We start from the raw sequence: 18,162 nt of genomic DNA on the forward strand, positions 1-18,162 counted from the left end.
AGTGCTGTGGTTTGGACGAAATCCTGACTGGAACACATCCAAACAGTTATTTAAATGCAAGAAGTTACTCAACTGTTGAAATACAACTTTTTCAATGATTTTACCTAGAAATGGCAGGTTTGATATTGGCCTGTAATTGTTCATTACTGAGGCATCTAGATTATTCTTTTTTAAGAGCGGTTTAATGACTGCAGTTTTCAGGGCCTCTGGAAAAATACCTGAGTGAAGAGATGTGTTTACTATATTCATATAGTAAACACATCTCGTAGATCTGAGGCCATGCAAGGAAAAACATCTTTGAAAAATCCTGTTGGAATAATATCAAGGCAGCAGGAGGAGGATTTCAGAAGTTGAATAATGTCCTCTAAGTTTTTACCATTAATCTGATGGAATTGTGTCATGGTGTTTGAATTGATATTAGGTGGACATAGGGACAAAACATTTGCTGTACCTGATGCAGAGGCACTGACTTCTTGTCTAATTTTCTGAATTTTGTCAGTGAAGAAGGATGCAAAATCATTGCACGCCCTGGTGGATAGAAATTCAGAGGCTACTGACACTGGGGGGTTAGTTAGTCTGTCGACGGTAGCAAACAAGGCACGTGCGTTGTTTTTGTTTTTGGTAATGATGTCAGAGAAGAAAGACTGTCATGCGTTTTTCAATTCCAAATTATAAAGGCCAAGTCTCTCTTTATAGATTTCAAAGTGAACCTGGAGATTTGTTTTTCGCCACCTACGTTCAGCTTTTCGACACTCTCTTTTTTCTGTTCTCACGGTCATGGCCTTTCTCCATGGAGATATTTTCTTGCCAATCACTTCCTTTACCTTAGTTGGAGCAATGGTATCTATAACATTTTTAATTTTTGAATTAAAATGATCTACTAGCTAATTTACTGAGATGTTAGCAGGGGCAAGTGTGGATGAAAAATTATGAGTAAACATTTCCCTAGTATTTTCTGTTAAATATCGCTTTGTGGTTACCTCTTTCTGAACATTTTTGTGAACAGAATTAGAGCTCTCAAAGAAAACACAGGAATGATCAGAGAGTGCAACATCAGTCACCACAACCTTTGAGATATTCAGACCCTTTGAGATGACACTGTAGGTCACCAATGTAATGTTTGTAGATCCCTTTATTACATTTATCCTCGCCATCCATAGTCTCTAAATAACTTATTTCACGTATATATGATATTTAGGCTCGCTGGTCTCATCATACAACGGCAATGAAAAAAGCACCAGGGGAGGCAGCCATAACCTCTGCCGCACTGAAGGGGGCGCACGTGAGCCCACAGGTTCTTGTTGCTACTGTAATTCTACGCAGAGACGGTAGACGCAAACAACAAACTAGACTTTTGAAACTACAGGAAGATAAGGAGGACTTTTACAAAAAAGTAATAGAGATTGTTGTCCAGAAGGATAGCATGGACTTCATCTTCAAGTCAAGGTAAGACCACATTTGTAATGAAAATGGGATCTTACTAAGAAAGAACAATCCAATATTTAGATTTTGGGTATCCTTTTGTTGAACAGTCTGTTTAAAATGAATCGAAGCATCAGACTAAAAAAGCTTTTGAAAATAACCGAATATTTCGATTAAGGTCAAAATTACGGTGGCCAGGAAGTGCAAGACACCACAGCATTTCACAAAACACAACAGCATTTCACAAAACACCACAGCATTTCAGAAAACACCACAGCATTTCAGAAAACACAACAGCATTTCAGAAAACACAACAGCATTTCAGAAAACACCACAGCATTTCAGAAAACGCTACACCATTTCACAAAACGCCACAGCATTTCAGAAAACACTACAGCATTTCAGAAAACACTACAGCATTTCACAAAACGCCGCAGCATTTCACAAAACACAACAGCATTTCAGAAAACGCTGCAGCATTTCACAAAACACCGCAGCATTTCACAAAACACAACAGCATTTCAGAAAACACAACAGCATTTCACAAAACACCACAGCATTTCAGAAAACACAACAGCATTTCAGAAAACACAACAGCATTTCACAAAACACCACAGCATTTCAGAAAACACAACAGCATTTCACAAAACGCCGCAGCATTTCACAAAACACCGCAGCATTTCACAAAACACAACAGCATTTCACAAAACGCCGCAGCATTTCACAAAACGCAACAGCATTTCACAAAACACCACAGCATTTCACATTGGACGGAAAGGGTATTCCTTTAGGGAGAACACTTCTTGTTTGTGATTGGACAGAGCCAGCCAGAGAAGCACTGCTGTGATTGGTTGTTTTTGCTTGCCAGTCAAGAAATGACGCTTCGTGATTGGTCAGCACCCGACAGCGCAACATGTCCCAACACATCAACCGTTAGCTGTTAGCACACACTCAGAGCTCACAGCTCCTCATATCTGTTCAGAAACTGGACAAAAGTTAAACAAGTACAAACCACAGACTGTCTATGTCATGGCGAATACAGTCGCTGCTTTATTTATGTCTGTATGACGCTGTTGTGAGTGTGGATGGAGCAGCTACATGTTAGTTTAGCCTGATCGATCCGCCCCCTCTCCAGCACGTCTTGTTTGAATGACAGGAGTAAACACTGACAGCTGCGGTGAAACTCGAGCGATTAGAGCGATGCGAAAAAACCATGAATTAATGCTTTATTAATTCATGGTTTTTAAGGGGCTTATCTCCATGTAAATACTATGGTAGACTACCCAATATTCGCATCGCTCTAATCGCTCGAGTTTCACCGCAGCTGTCAGCTGTGTTTGCTCCTGTCATTCAAACAAGACGCGCTGGAGAGGGGGCGGGGCGTATCTCCATGTAAATCCTATGGGAGATACCAACTACAACAAAATGAACATATTGACCGTGATTTAATTGTAATACACGTTTCAAAGTGATGCCGAAGTAACTACATACTGATACCGGTTAGTAAAAACCATGAATTAATGCTTTGACAAGTGTGCAGACAAGACGGCAGGCGAAAAGCTTTTAAAATGCGTGTTTTCTGAATGGAATCGGATCCATCAGGCTAAACTAACATGTAGCTGCTCCATCCACACTCACAACAGCGTCATACAGACATAAATAAAGCAGCGACTGTATTCGCCATGACATAGACAGTCTGTGGTTTGTACTTTTGTCCAGTTTCTGAACAGATATGAGGAGCTGTGAGCTCTGAGTGTGTGCTAACAGCTAACGGTTGTTGTGTTGGGACATGTTGCGCTGTCGGGTGCTGACCAATCACGAAGCGTCATTTCTTGACTGGCAGCAAAAACAACCAATCACAGCAGTGCTTCTCTGGCTGGCTCTGTCCAATCACAAACAAGAAGTGTTCTCCCTAAAGGAATACCCTTTCCGTCCAATGTGAAATGCTGTGGTGTTTTCTGAAATGCTGTTGTGTTTTCTGAAATGCTGTTGTGTTTTGTGAGATGCTGTTGCGTTTTGTGAAATGCTGTTGTGTTTTCTGAAATGCTGCGGCGTTTTGTGAAATGCTGCGGCGTTTTCTAAAATGCTGTTGTGTTTTGTGAGATGCTGTTGCGTTTTCTGAAATGCTGTAGTGTTTTCTGAAATGCTGTGGTGTCTTGCACTTCCGGGCCACCGTACAAAATATAATATTTGTAAATCTGACTCAGTGAGTCAGTGCCTCACCAGCCATGAACCTCACCGCACGTCACTGCTAAACAAGTACCTAATTCGCCTGTACAGTGGGGTAAGGCGGTCATTTTGCAGCTCGTGGTATACAAATAGACAATGGCTTGAATATTCATGTTAAAATAATGCCATATTCTGCCATGCCTGTAGAAATGTTGGGTCAAAAATAATGCATACTACAATAGCACATATGCTTTCACCATGAATGGCTACAAAACTCATATCCCAAGCTTATCAACAAGCTAATGTTGTAGCTGAAATGTTCTCCAGGTCACAAAGTCAACCTCACATGATGATGTGATACCAGTTTTCAAGCACAGTAAATATTCTCTTCCCAGAGTATGGGACCAAGGTGATGATGTACATGGTTTTAATAATACTTTTGCCTTTCAATGTTTGCCATTTCAAACCATGAGCTGGTTCAAATAATATTTGCCTTGATTTACAATATGTTCTCATTTGTTTTATCAGTAGGCTACAGTTTAGAAGCTTTTGTGCTTTTCTTTGCCATAGTCCACTTTGGACTGGATGAAATATTTCAGGATTGCACTTTTAACACACTTGAAATGTTCTCACTTGCTTGGTTTCAAAACATAACAAATGCCATAATCTGTTCATTGGGGACCATAACATCACTGCTATTTTTCATTGCTGTTGCCGGCCACTATTGCTCACATAAACCTGCTGCACCCCCTGTAATCTCAGATGCACCCCAAGTCATTTTGTTCTGGGCCTGTCTTCATATATATATATATATATATATATATATATATATATATATATATATATATATATATATATGTGTATATATATATATATATATATATATATATATATATATATATATATATATATAAAGACCGAAAATTCAAAAATAAAGTAAATATATGAAAGGGCAAAGGCTCTTTAGGGAAATCATATCATATTCTCCTGTTCTTCTATTGCAGATCCGTTTTTGCATTACATTACATTACATTTTACTTGTTAGACGCTTTTATCCAAAGCGACTTACATACTCAATACTGTGGGCAATCCCCACAGGAGCAATTTGGGGTGAAGTGTCTTGCCCAGGGACACAACGACATGCTGACTGCAGTGGGGTTTGAACCTGTGCTCCCCTGATCCGAACACCAGCGCACTATTCCACTGCGCTTCCCTTTTGCATTTTTGTTCATGAATTTAAGGGCATTTATAGAGCAAAATAATAAACTCGTGAAATATAAACATTTTCAAAGAAATGTAGTTTGTTATCAAACCATAGCACGCCTGTCAGGCTACATACACGAGCCACAGGAGGTTACTAACTGTTACACCCCCCGCCCCCCTCCTCTCTGTAATTGGTCAGAGCCCCACAAGTGATCCAACATGAGCCTCGCTCCGCTGCAGTCGCCCCGCCGCTCAGCCCTCCGCAGCCCGCCGCTCAGCGCTCCGCCGCCCGCCGCTCAGTGCTCCGCAGCCCGCAGCCGCTCCACAGGACTACCGTGTCCAGAGCGGGGAAATGTGCACGGTTATTCCAGTGGGCGTCGCCTGATACCGTGCTGAAGTGTGCACTGATTTTTTCTTCCTGCAGCTGGTGTGAGATGTTCTGCATTTGCAATGGCAAGAGGTCTGTTTCCATGGGGGATCTTCACCAAGCCTCTGTACATCCAGGTAGGCTTCAGGGAATCCCACTCTGTGACACATCTGTTTACACGCGCGTTACCGGAAGCGACTGATCACTGTTATGCTCTATTCTGATTATCATTTGACCTTCATGCTGCATGTGGATTGCTGGTAATGTGCAGCCATCACTGTAGGTGTTTGTGACTGAATCAGAAAGTCACTTGATGCTCGACAGGAATCAGCCATCCTCTGATCCCGTTGCTGTAGCAACCAGGTCCATGATGCATCTAAGCCTTGTGTTCATAGAGGATGTTTGAGAGGTTTAACAACTTTATTATCACCTTACATAATGAACAGCTCACTGTGAGAGAACAAGAAAGGGCATGCACCTGGAACAAACAAATATGAGCATAGACACGGCACTGAATCTCATCAAGCAGATGCTGAACATTATGTAACAGTTTGATGTGACACACGGGGTCTCAGGATCCAACATTTACACTCCACACAGACAGAGTATTATTAGAAAGTCAACTTGGACCTCAATCTTTTTGAGACATAGGAGACTCCGAATGGGTTGGAAGTCACATCATCCCCCAAATTTGTACATGTGATGAAAGTATAGTATTATTTTTATAATTATAAAATTGGAAAACATTTATCTTTTGTTGCTGGGTAAACCTAATAGGCTATCTGATCTGTTTAGTGTAATTAAATACAATATATTGATAAATTAAAGACTGCCTCTATTAACACATTTTTCTTTCTTTGAGTTCCTTTTTGGGGGCTCCTAACACGTTTTCATGTACTTCCTGTATATCATTTATTTTGTATACTCTATGGTAGTTGTTATTTTACTTTTGAGGCCGTGAGACTTTGGAGGTATACTGGATGGAAAGAGTGATTGAGTGAGAGAAAATAAAAAATGATGTGGACATTGTATGATTTAGCTCTTTGTGATTTTGAGAAAACATAATATATTGAAAATCAACTTGAATACATGTGTCTCTGAGTCATACTGCCAAAGCCATACGTATTCATAACTCTTTAGTCTTAGTATAGGCTCACTTATAGCCTACTTCTTGTTTTTTAAAGAGGCCCTATTAGGCTTTTTGGGGGTTTCCTTTTCCTGTTGTGTGTTATACAGGTTTGTGTGCATGTACATGGTCTGCAAAGGCTAGCATCCCTGGCAGGAAATCCCAACGCACCATTGGACTCCTTTGTTTACTTCTGTAACATAGTGACATCACTATGTAACACACGCTTGGCTAAGGGGCGGGACATCCAGGGCCGGCCCGTAGCACTGGCGTTATAGATGTTCGCCTATAGGGCGCCAGATCTGGGGAAGCGCTGCGCTGGTAGCTCTGGGAGGGAAACACATTTTTTTGACCGTTGGTGCTCATCCTAATTTTCGGCCTTGATGTAACAATATTCATAATTAAAGTTAGGTAGGGGTAGGTAAGTTTGAGAAACCGGCTCGAGATACACTTTTTGTTATATTCCATGGAATGCGCTTAACATCCCGATAGCAATGAATATCTTAAGTGCTTTGACAAAAAATCCATAAAAAAATGTCATCTGTGGAAGCCGTAATACTGTAAAAAGTACGACCAATCATTTTAGCCGGCCCGGCTAAAATAACTGGATGGCCTACCTGCCTGTCAGCCTTCCATCTGTGCACAAACTTATCTCGTGCCCTCATTGGTCATGTGCGCGTTCGTGTGTGTTAGAGGAGGGGCTCTATAAGGAAGTGGCAGATTTTCTCCGGTTGTGTATTTTCAAATTCTAGCGATCTCGAGCCCGTTTCTCAAACTTACCTACCCCACCTTTAAGTAAATGTAACACCCTTTTCACCCCGGTTACACTTTTCATTTGCCCTGTACGATGGGCGCTGTAAGTGATGAAAATGGGGGATGTTGGCTTATCAGGCGCCCGCAGCTCACAGCCAAAGGGCGAGTGAGCGTGGGAGCGAGCGAGGGAGAGAGGGAGGGCGCACCGGTACCGGCGCTGTTGTTATTAGAATCTGATGCTAGCTGCTCTAACGGATATAAGAAGAAGATGTTTCTACAATAATGTGGAGGAGAGCTCTCCTGTCAGACTGAGAGGCTCACCCCTAGATTCCACCGGGTCCGTCTGCGGCGCGTTACGGCTGCGCCGCGGTTTTGGTCCGGCCTCCTCCGGCGTCATACCCATGGATGTATAATAAGAACTGGATACAGCGTGGGAGGCGGGGCCTCATTCATTCCTGTGAGAGTTGCTCATTCGCGCATGATGATAAAATGGCCCAACTTTTGAGAGAGCGAAACGTCACAGATTACCCGGCATGCCTGAGAAGTACCCGTATGTGCGCTCATAGCGCATGCGCAACTTTAACCATGCCCCCCAAAATGCTCGTTCACATCAAGCACGTCAATTTGCGTACACGTAACAGCACCGCACGTTCGTGACAGCATGGTAATGGGTTGTTATTATGATGGATTTGATATTAACGAGGTGGCAGTTAGCAGCTAGCGACTAGTTAGTAATTATGCTAATTTACACATCAATCGTTATGTACTTTTATATTACGCTGTAACAGGATCTAGTGATATCCAAGCAACAGAGCTTCATTTAGCATGAAAGAATTATTGCACTGTATATATATATATACATATATATATACATATATATACATATACATATATATGTATATATGTATATATATATGTATATATGTATATATATATATGTATATATGTATATATATATATGTATATATGTATATGTATACATATGTATATGTATGTATATATGTATATATATATATATGTATATATATGTATATATATATATTTATGTGTATATATATGTATATATATATATATACAGTGCAATAAGCTTCTTAGTGCAATAAAAAGCTACAGGGACGTTAATCTACGTCGGTAATATTAACTTTATTTAATACAACATTTACGGTACAAGATTTAATCATACAGCCCATGTCGTATAATATTTTACAAATGATGAATTACAGCAAACATGTGCAATATATCCATTATTACAGCTCCGTGGGCTGGCAGTAAGGCGATATGGGTCCGTTCTTATTGTGCATCCATGGGTAAAGATAAACGCATGTAGTGCGGAACACGTAACATGAACATGCCGGGCGGCGCGGTCCCGTGGGTTAGATGCGCGTTCATAATGCAGAGGGAAATAACTCAGAATAACGTTATTAGCACATTTTTACAACTTGAGGAACGAATGTTTTTAATAAGGGCTATACAAGTGTTCATACTGGGTAGTTTATTTAGTTTAAAAAAAATTATCCAACTATTTACAGACCACTCTTTCCCCATGTAAGTCAATGGGAAAAAGTGTTTCCGGGCCTGGCAACCAAACGGAAGTGTACTACCGCCGTTTGGCCACCACAAATATTTTCATCTGAGTCCGGCGCACTTCCTGGTCATACCCTACCAGGCGCGTTTCAGAAGCATTTCAGAAGCGGAGCGTCTTGCCTGCCGGCTCGCAGTTTTTGTTGATTTGGGCATATTTCCTGGACAGGCTACTTTGTACAGACAAAGTTAATAATAACTGTAATATTCCAGTTATAAACGACATGAATCAAAGACGTGTTGCTGTATTTTAGTGGTAAAAAAATGCATTCATCATCATAATTATTCTATATATATAATTTAGTGCCTGTCTCCTGTCTCCGGAGGAGAACGCTGGCATTTCTCCTCCTACTTGAAAGACTACGGAGGGATAGGGTATGCAAAATTAGTTTGTGTGTGTGTATATATATATATATGCTATATATGCTCTGAACGTTCCACTTCCTGCCTGCCCGACATTACGTTACGGCTGCGCCGCGACAAAAATAGGATTCGATCCTAATTTTAGAGGAGCCCTGCGCCGAGACGCTTCTGGGACGCTTCTGGGACGCTTCTGAGCCGTAACGCGCCGCGTGTGGTGGAATAGCACCCATTGACTAGAGTGGCCGCGATCGCCGTGAGCACCGCGGCGCAGCCGTAACGCGCCCGTAACGCGCCGCAGACGGACCCGGTGGAATCTAGGGGTCAGTGAGGTAAAGGACTCTCTGAGGGTTTTAGATAGTTCACTTTAGTCTAAGTTATCTCAGTGAGTCTCAAACGGTTTGATCACAATTTATGTAAACACATATCTCCAAGGCACTCCTTTATAATTATTGGGATAAACAGGTTTGAAATCATTTCAATGTATACTATAGGACAGTAAACCAAAAATATCGTTTAAAACTGGAAAGATAAAAAAATATGCATGAATAAATAAATGTTAACTGTAAAATAACAATAAAAATAAAATAAGTTACATTTATTTGTTATTGGCTATGGTAGGTTATTGGTTATGTTCACTTACTTATTTGATTATTAAAATGTAAACCGATCTGGGCCAGCTAAAATCTCGCCCAGGGCAGCAAATTGTCTAGAGCCGGCCCTGGGGACATCTCTAAGCGGCTGACCAATCACAACAAGTGGCTGACCAATCACAACAGAGCCGGCCAGCTAACCAATCAGAGCAGACTGGGCTCTGGTTTCAGACAGAGGGTGAAAAGAGGTGCTGCAGCACAGGCAGTATGAGAACATTAAAGCATGGAGACATGTCCCAGTAGAGACACTACATACTGATATGATATTGAAAATGAGCAGGATATGTCTTCTTTAATACATTCCTGTATTTTATTCTATTCATTTTTCATATACTCCTTGGTAAAGGGAAAGTTTATGTTTTAGAATGTTCTATGTTGCAGGAACTTGTAGGTTATAAGTGTATGGGGTAAGGACTACTTTGGAGAAAAGATTGCTCTGTGTATGATTTTGATCTTTGTGTTTTTAACAACAAACATATCATCCACTGATTTATCCACTCACACATTTATCGTCGGGACATTCGGCCCCACAGTCATTTGTGTCCCTCATTTCGCTCCAACAATGTCTGATCTCTCTGCTGCCGTGTGCTTCCTGCCTACCCTATGTTATAATGGAAATGCGCCATAAGAGACAAAAACTGTCAAGTGCTATGAACAGAGTGAGAAACAGGCGGTCTCCAGGGACAGCCACCAGCACCGCTCAGCTTTCTAGGCCACCTCAGCCTTCCAGTGACAACTTCAGAAGTGTCATTTAGTGATCCTCAGAGAGAAGCTATTTCCACTGAAATACAAGAACTGACAAGTCCTGCAAGACGGAAATGTGTGTCCAGTTCCTATGCAGATATTTCATCTTTATGTTTTATAATTATGCGAGATGAAAAGATGATTGTGTCTCCTATGTCTTCATGTCATGCTTCAGAGTTCAAACATATCGTTTAAAAGTGACGAGTAAAAGCATGAACACTTCAGTGTCCATATGTTAAAGCTGGTGCTGCATAGTGACATGTGTTGAGTCTAATTCTCTGCCTTGTTCATTCTGAAACGTTTTCAATGCAATTTAATATTTCAACAAATGAACAAGCCATGTTAGCATCATTCTTTTTGTATTATTTACATGACTATTTAAAGGCTCTTTTCCACTGATGCTGCTGTATTTGTCCAATAGATTACATGTTATATAGTTTATGTAGAATTCTCTATTTAAAGTAACCCATATATAACATGAATTATTATATCATATTTTTTCTGCAGAAATTATATGAATGTTAGTTTAAAGAAATATGGCAACTAGAAGCATTTAAACATTATGCATTTTGGAATAATTAAAAGTTATGATGATATATTCTCTTGAGGTGAGCATTAACTTTAACTGCTTGTCATAAATAAGATGCACAAACTGCCAATTATCCATTTTTAGTTGGCTCTATGATGAACTTTTTTGCATACTAATGCAAATATTTGCTGGCATGTTTTCACAAGCAGCAGTACAACAGGTAGAGATATAAACTACTTGGGTATTAGAGTGGACATTTGATACAAAGCCTACGCATATGCAAACATTTTGAGGCTTTGTGAATATATCTCATATCTTATAAACTGAGATATGACTAAATGTATTTTAGAGATAAGCCTAAGTATAGCAGACAATGCAGTCGCTCGAACAAGGTTTCCATTGTGTGATTCTGTTCAACCATGGGTATGTTTTATAAATACATTTCATATTATTCTTGTTAAACACTTGTAGAAGTCACTCAGCGATGTAGCGTCACATGACAACATTACGTGATATTAGTCATATGACATATTGTTGGTAAACACATGGGACACGAGCAGCGGTCTCCCAGTAAAAGTCCTGTTCTTGTTTGGTGCTGCCCCCCCCCCCCCCTGACTCGTCCCCTGTTGAACACCATTGTTATATTTACAGCATGATGACAGGCAGAACAAGTGCTGATAAAGTAATGTTCCCATGTGTTAATGTCGCAGTATTGAGTCAGCATGGAAAAGTGTGCGTTGTGTGTGTGTGGGTGGAGGAGGTGGTGTGTGTGACGGGGGTTCTGCTGTCTAGGCTGTGATGAGTCAGATCTTCTAGTGTCAGACAGTGTTGGATTCTTTTTTCCTTTAAAGTCTGTGACAAGTGAGAATGCTACTGACTCTGCCAGGTAGCCCTTGACATCAATCTTTGATGCACATACTGTAAGGCTGGTATTCATATTTGTCAGGCAAATTCTGCTGTTTTCACTCCTCCAGCCCATCCTGTTGTTTTTCTGTTTTCACATCTGTCTTTTGGCTCTGCATATCAGCCCATTACCAAGCAACCTCTGAGGGATAGCTTTATAATCATACATTATGGATGAATGGTGTGCAGGCTGCAAAAACCGTGTGTCGAACAGTAATGTGCTGCTCTCGATCCGCTTTAATCTCCTCTCCCCCTCAGTGGGTCTTTCTACAGGGTGTATGCATGATCTTTCAGGGTTCAGATGGTTTGAACATGCAGGCTTCCTTACCCAGCAGTGAGGGGGTGCAGAGGAAGCAGTTCAACCAGTTCACGGCACACTGTGTTTTTTCCGCCCACCTCACACACATGGCCACAGCTCCCATCAGTCTCTAATTAATAGCTGTCACAGCAGCCACAATCGATATCACCTCATTAGCCATGTTTGTGTAACTCTGGCTTCACAAAGGGTCAATACATAATCCCTGAGATACAAATGCATCGGGCAGAATTGAAATGAAAGCCACAAATGATCGATTAGAGAAAAGCCAACCATACATTGTTTCTCCGCAGAGTGTTATTACCATAATGCTTTTTGCTGCTGATGCATTTCACCGACGGACAGATCAATAGGAGGTATACTGGCAGCACTTGTGCGGTCAGTCACTGCTGTCGGGTCAGATTTGTAAATAAACCAATCAATACTTAAAGCAGAAATAGCATTGAGTTAATCATTGATGATTGGATCATTTCTGCAGGGTGTTTGTAAGATGATTTGTTTGTATATTCTAGCTGCATATGTCAATCTGACCTATTTTCTTACAGCAAAATGAGCAGTCAGAAAGAGACAACATGTTTGATTTCTGTATACGTGTGATCAAATAAGAAATCCCTTTCTTATTATTTAATCCATTCATTTTAGTGACCAACGCAGTTGAGATAAACCATGCACTTATCAATACCTTTATATTAGCAAATGATCAAATCACTTTACGAAATATGAAAGTAGTAGCTGATGCACCCTCAGAAAACATTTTAGGCTCTTCCTAAACTCATTGTTTTGGCCCCAAGTGACAAAAACAACAACAATGAATACTAGTTAGAAGATATTCAGTCTCGAAATGATCGGGATAGTATGGTGGCCGACAGGTGCAAACACGGCCCAAAATATTTCCATTAGGAGAAACACGCTGCAGCTTAAAAAAAAATGCAAATAAAAAAGACGAAATATGCCAAAACACATGCTAATGAAGGAACATCTTCACCAACTTGACGAAACATGCGCAGCGTTGACTAAAAGTGCTGCATTAAAGGCGAGCATGGAGAGAAACTATTACAGAGTGACATATGGCTGTCTGAAAGCTTGATTTATGTATTATCTGATATGTGGTGTCAAAGACATTACATTGATTGAATATCCATTTACAGGCAGACACAAATGTAATGGATTTGCCAATATGGAAGCAAAAAATAAAATAAATGTATTAGGTTGAGTGTATGGGAAAAGAGCAGAGTGACTGTCTAAGCTACTTCCGGTAAACTGTAAAGTTGGGTTAGAAAATCTCTGAGGAAGATGCAGCACCAGAGTGTTACAGGAAGAAAAAGTAGAAGGGGGGGGAATAGAGAGACTCACGGCAATAAAGAATATTGGAAGTGAAAGGGAGCAGAGGGAGTCCATCACTGTCAGGCACTGAGTGCAAGAATCATTCATATCAGGACTGCTAAAAACTCTGTCATCCCACTAATGTTCTCCATTGGAAGGATGCCATTATTGATCAGGCAGAATGTATTTATCAGTGTGGGAATTAGAAAGTAAATCAAAAGACAAGGTAATGAGTCTGGAGTCGCTCTGGATGTTGGTGCTTTGCCAGCCCACAAACAGCATTTACTGTTAATGACCGTCCAGCTATCTAGAAGCTAGTACATTAATGATGTACTCAGTGACACGGCCACGTTTGGAGCTCATTTGTGTTCCACTTACAGTATTCGTCTCTTCCCTTATTTATAGGCCAAATAATTTATAGAAAACATCAAATAAATAATTACAATGTTGACTTTTTACTCATATTGTTATCTCTACATGCATGTTCCCTTTTATTTATAATGATCCAAAGATGTGGGCCAAAGTGCTCCACTTTGTCATTTCAAAAGTGACAAAGGAAAGACTTCATTTTTAGTTTAAAGTACATTTATTGACACATGCGCCATATGATAAAATGTTAAAAGTCTTTGGCGATTAGACCCCGATCCTGAAATCATATATCTTAAGGGGGGTATGCAGCCGCGAGCATATAGGAAACCCCCCCAGGGTCTAGAGACTGGTGGTGATGTTGAAGATCTGGATTTGATGAGGAGATGGGATGAAGAGGAGGTGTGATGAGGTCTTTGGATTAGCTCTCCTGGGACCTGGATGTGATGAAAGGAGGTGATGGGGAGGAGGCCGCAGCATGAACACCTGAAATCACAGCTGACTGCAGGAGAGAAGAGAACCATTTTAAAGTGTGACTGCAGCACGATGATTGGCTGCTGGAGATTGAGGTGAAATGTAATTGGTTAAAGAGAACGACCGTGATGAGCTGATTATATGCAGCTGCGGAGTGAATGAATAGATATACCCAGTCTTCCTGAAAGAACTTGCGCTGAGCTTCATTTACAGAACAGTGCTGCAGATTGAAATACTAGTTGTAGTCCCTTGATGTTAAAAGTAAAAATCACAACAAGTCAAATCAAAAGCTGAGAGTCTCACAGGCTGAGGAAAGAAGCTGTTCAGGTAAAAGAAAAGCTGGTAACTTTGCTTTTCTACAATCTCAAAACAAACTTTTTTCTCATGTTGTAGAGTCTAAGTGACTTTTGGGGACAAACATGTTGATAGCTGACAGCTGCTAAACGGGCTGTAAAGTAAACCTTCGAGCAATTCCACACCGTCAATGTACAATCACTACAAGTGCATGTATTTGCCCCCGAGAAGTGTAAAGAGCTCTCACTCGATACTGGACTAAACATTGTGGTCCCCATTAGTTACTTGGACACAAAAAAACATTTAAAAAGGTGTTTCCAAAACACGTGGATCGGGTTGGAACCAAAGTAAGGCATGTCTCTCTCTCCCCCCTTCCTCAGCTATACTCAAGCAATATTACGCCAACTATTATAAATTAAAACAAACACATGGGAAACTGGGTTCTACGTTGAATATACCAAATTAGCTTGTAATACTCTTTGTGCTTTTGTTGCGTGGTCAGACAAGACTCGAAATGAATGTTAATGGGAGGCGTGTGGCGCAGTGGATAGAGCGTTGGTGTTCGGATCAGGGGAGCACAGGTTCAAACCCCACTGCAGTCAGCATGTCGTTGTGTCCCTGAGCAAGACACTTCACCCCAAATTGCTCCTGTGGGGATATGCCACAGTATTGAGTATGTAAGTCACTTTGGATAAAAGCGCCTAACAAATGACATGTAATGTAATGTAAAAATGTTGCTGCATGGTGTCATGTTTGCCGGATAATAACTTTTGCCATAGCAACTCAATAAGGTGATAATATGTCAATATTAGTGCAGTGATGTTCAAAGTGTGGGAGAAAACACATTTGGCACTTATTTTGTGGACAGTAATATATTGTGCAGCTCCCCAGACTGAATACTGCTTCTAAGAATGTTCAGCTTACAGAATAAGAAGAAATGTCATGGTGAAGGCGAAAGAAGCATGACGCAAACACTATTATAAATCTCCTTGATGATGTATATGTAAAACCAATTTGAACAGGCTGCCTCAGATCACCAGGCCTTTGCACAATCCTAAGAGTCCACTTTCAAACACTTTTTTAAACAGCATAGCTCTTCCACTTTTAAATGCAGATATTGTGCACATATTTTAATTTGTCATGTTATTTTTGTATTACTTTTGTTGTAAAAATGTATATCTTTTGCAATAGTTTTAATGATATTTATATATTTGCTTTTACTTTACATTTGTATTTATCTTACTATATTTAAATATGTACCATTATATACCAAGGCAAATTCATTTCCAAAAACATCAAACTACAGATCATTTATTGAGTAGGAATCTGATTCAGTTATCCATTTAAAACTGATGAACAACCAAACCTTCACATTGGCCCATTAAATCGTGATTTTCGGTGATATCAATCTTTGTGTCCAACAGACCAAGTTCTCCTACCTGCACATGAAGTACCTGTTCTTCTCGTGGCTGGCAGTGTTTGTGGGGAGCTGGATCGTGTATGTGGAGTACTCGTCCTACACAGAGCTGTGTCGAGGGCACGACTGCAAAAACTCAATAGTGAGTATTTTATTTCTCATTTAATATGCATCGACCTCACCTATCCAGGCCTCGTCCTACATATGTCCTATAATCTTCTCTCCTGATGTTATTGTTCTATTTCCAGTTTTCTTTGTGCAGTTTACCATTATTTCCATTGTATTTTCAGTGTGACAAATACAGGAAGGGAGTCATTGACGGCTCGGCCTGCAGCAGTCTGTGTGACAAAGACACGCTCTACCTGGGGAAGTGCTTCACCATGAAGCCCAAAAGCCAGGTCAGTTTTTAATATTTCAATAAATCAAACACTCCTCTACAGACTGCTTGTTGTTCAAGGGGATTGTTTGGATATTTAAAGTGCGGTTGTCCTGTCGGATGAATGTGCATCGGTAGGTTCTCGTTCTTCTCCCATATGAAATGTCTGTATTCTCACTGTAATGCCATATTATGAAATATAAAAACTTGGTAACTTGCCTCACTCCCTCTTCCTGCTGTTGACCCTAGAACCCTGCTGTTGACTGTGTAGTAGCTATGGCTGTGCCCTGCTTCAACAAATTGGTGTTAAGTTTGCTTATAGTGTAAAACGTTTTAAAATGAGTTCAATGTTAATAACGATTAAAATACAGTATGAACAATTAGGGCTGTCACAAAGCCCGACATCACAATCTATAGGAAATACACTGACTAGCACCTCATACAACCTTCAAACAATGAGTATATTCATTTGACCTTACACATTTCTTTAAGGTGTACTCTGGGACCTGGGGAGACCTGGAGGGAGTCATTAAGTGCCAGATGGAGGAGGCTCCTCATTATGATTTGGGAAATGCGATGCAGCACAGGAAGGAGTCTGCGGCCTTCAACCACCCCACCAAGGGGACATCTGTGGAGAGGTTCAGAGAGATGATCCTCAACCACCTAAAGGTCAGGAAGCCTCCATCTAACAAAAATACAATCCAACATGAAGTGTGATTAAAAATGGTTTTAAAACGTTTGTTTCTTGACAGTCTAAAGTGGGGGATCAGGCCAACCTTGCAGACCTGGCAACACAAGTCCTGTCCATAACAGACGCCAACAAAGACGGCCACATCTCGCTGCCTGAGGCCCGCTCCACCTGGGCTCTGCTGCAGCTCAACGAGTTCCTGTTAGCGCTGGTCCTGCAGGACAGAGAGCACACGCCCAAGCTGCTGGGCTTCTGTGGAGACCTGTATGTGATGGAGAAGGTCCCGTACTCGCCCCTGTACGGGATCAGTCTGCCCTGGATCATGGAGGTGTGGATCCCGGCCGGTGTGCGCCGCAGCATAGACCAGTGGTTCACCCCCTCCTGGCCTCACAAGGCAAAGATCTCCATCGGACTGCTGGAGCTGGTGGAGGACGTCTTCCACGGAACTTTCGGCAGCTTCCTCATGTGCGACGTGAGCGCCACCAGGTTCGGATACAATGAGCGTCACGACCTGAAGGTGATGGACGCAAGGTATATTGTTCCTGAAGCCATCTTCCAAGAAAACATTAGACAGCAACGATGCGATGTGGATGAGGATTGTCTCTACGGGGCAGACTGCCTCACTTCTTGTGACCTCACCAAGCACCGCTGCACCCCCGAGGTCACCAGGCCCAATTTAGCCAAAGCCTGCGAGGCCCTGAAGGACTACACTCTGAGGGGGGCCCCGGCTGATGTGAAGGAGGAGCTGGAGAAGCAGCTGTACGCCTGCATCGCTCTGAAGGGTTCCTCAGAACAGATGGAGATTGAGCACTCACTAATTCTGAACAATCTCAAGACTTTGCTTTGGAAGAAAATCTCTCATACGAAAGACTCCTAAGCGCTGAGAGGCACGACAACCATACCTATATGTTTTTAAATATTGTACAATCTTTACATAAGTTTAGGATTCACCTTATATCCCTTTGACATGTGTAACTGATGGTAAACCCTGAAGCTGTCAGGCATGGTGACTTTATTACATTTATTAAAGTAATCTTTGTCAGTACTGGAGCAACATATTTGCACATTTTTGAAACCGGGAAATCAATAAATTGGACA

General features: G+C 41.2%; 1 protein-coding gene across 1 annotated transcript; it reads left to right on the forward strand.

Moving 5' to 3' along the window:
• Window positions 1-5,018: 5,018 nt before the first annotated feature.
• Window positions 5,019-18,162, forward strand: LOC117490990 (divergent protein kinase domain 1A-like). The gene is made up of 5 exons (XM_034140790.1): window positions 5,019-5,298; window positions 16,008-16,142; window positions 16,291-16,398; window positions 16,869-17,045; window positions 17,129-18,162. The coding sequence occupies exons 1-5, from the start codon at window positions 5,245-5,247 to the stop codon at window positions 17,939-17,941; spliced, it is 1,287 nt and encodes a 428-aa protein (XP_033996681.1). The 5' UTR covers window positions 5,019-5,244; the 3' UTR covers window positions 17,942-18,162.

This window comes from Trematomus bernacchii, unplaced genomic scaffold, assembly GCF_902827165.1.
Source record: "Trematomus bernacchii unplaced genomic scaffold, fTreBer1.1, whole genome shotgun sequence".
Classification (NCBI taxonomy): domain Eukaryota; kingdom Metazoa; phylum Chordata; class Actinopteri; order Perciformes; family Nototheniidae; genus Trematomus; species Trematomus bernacchii.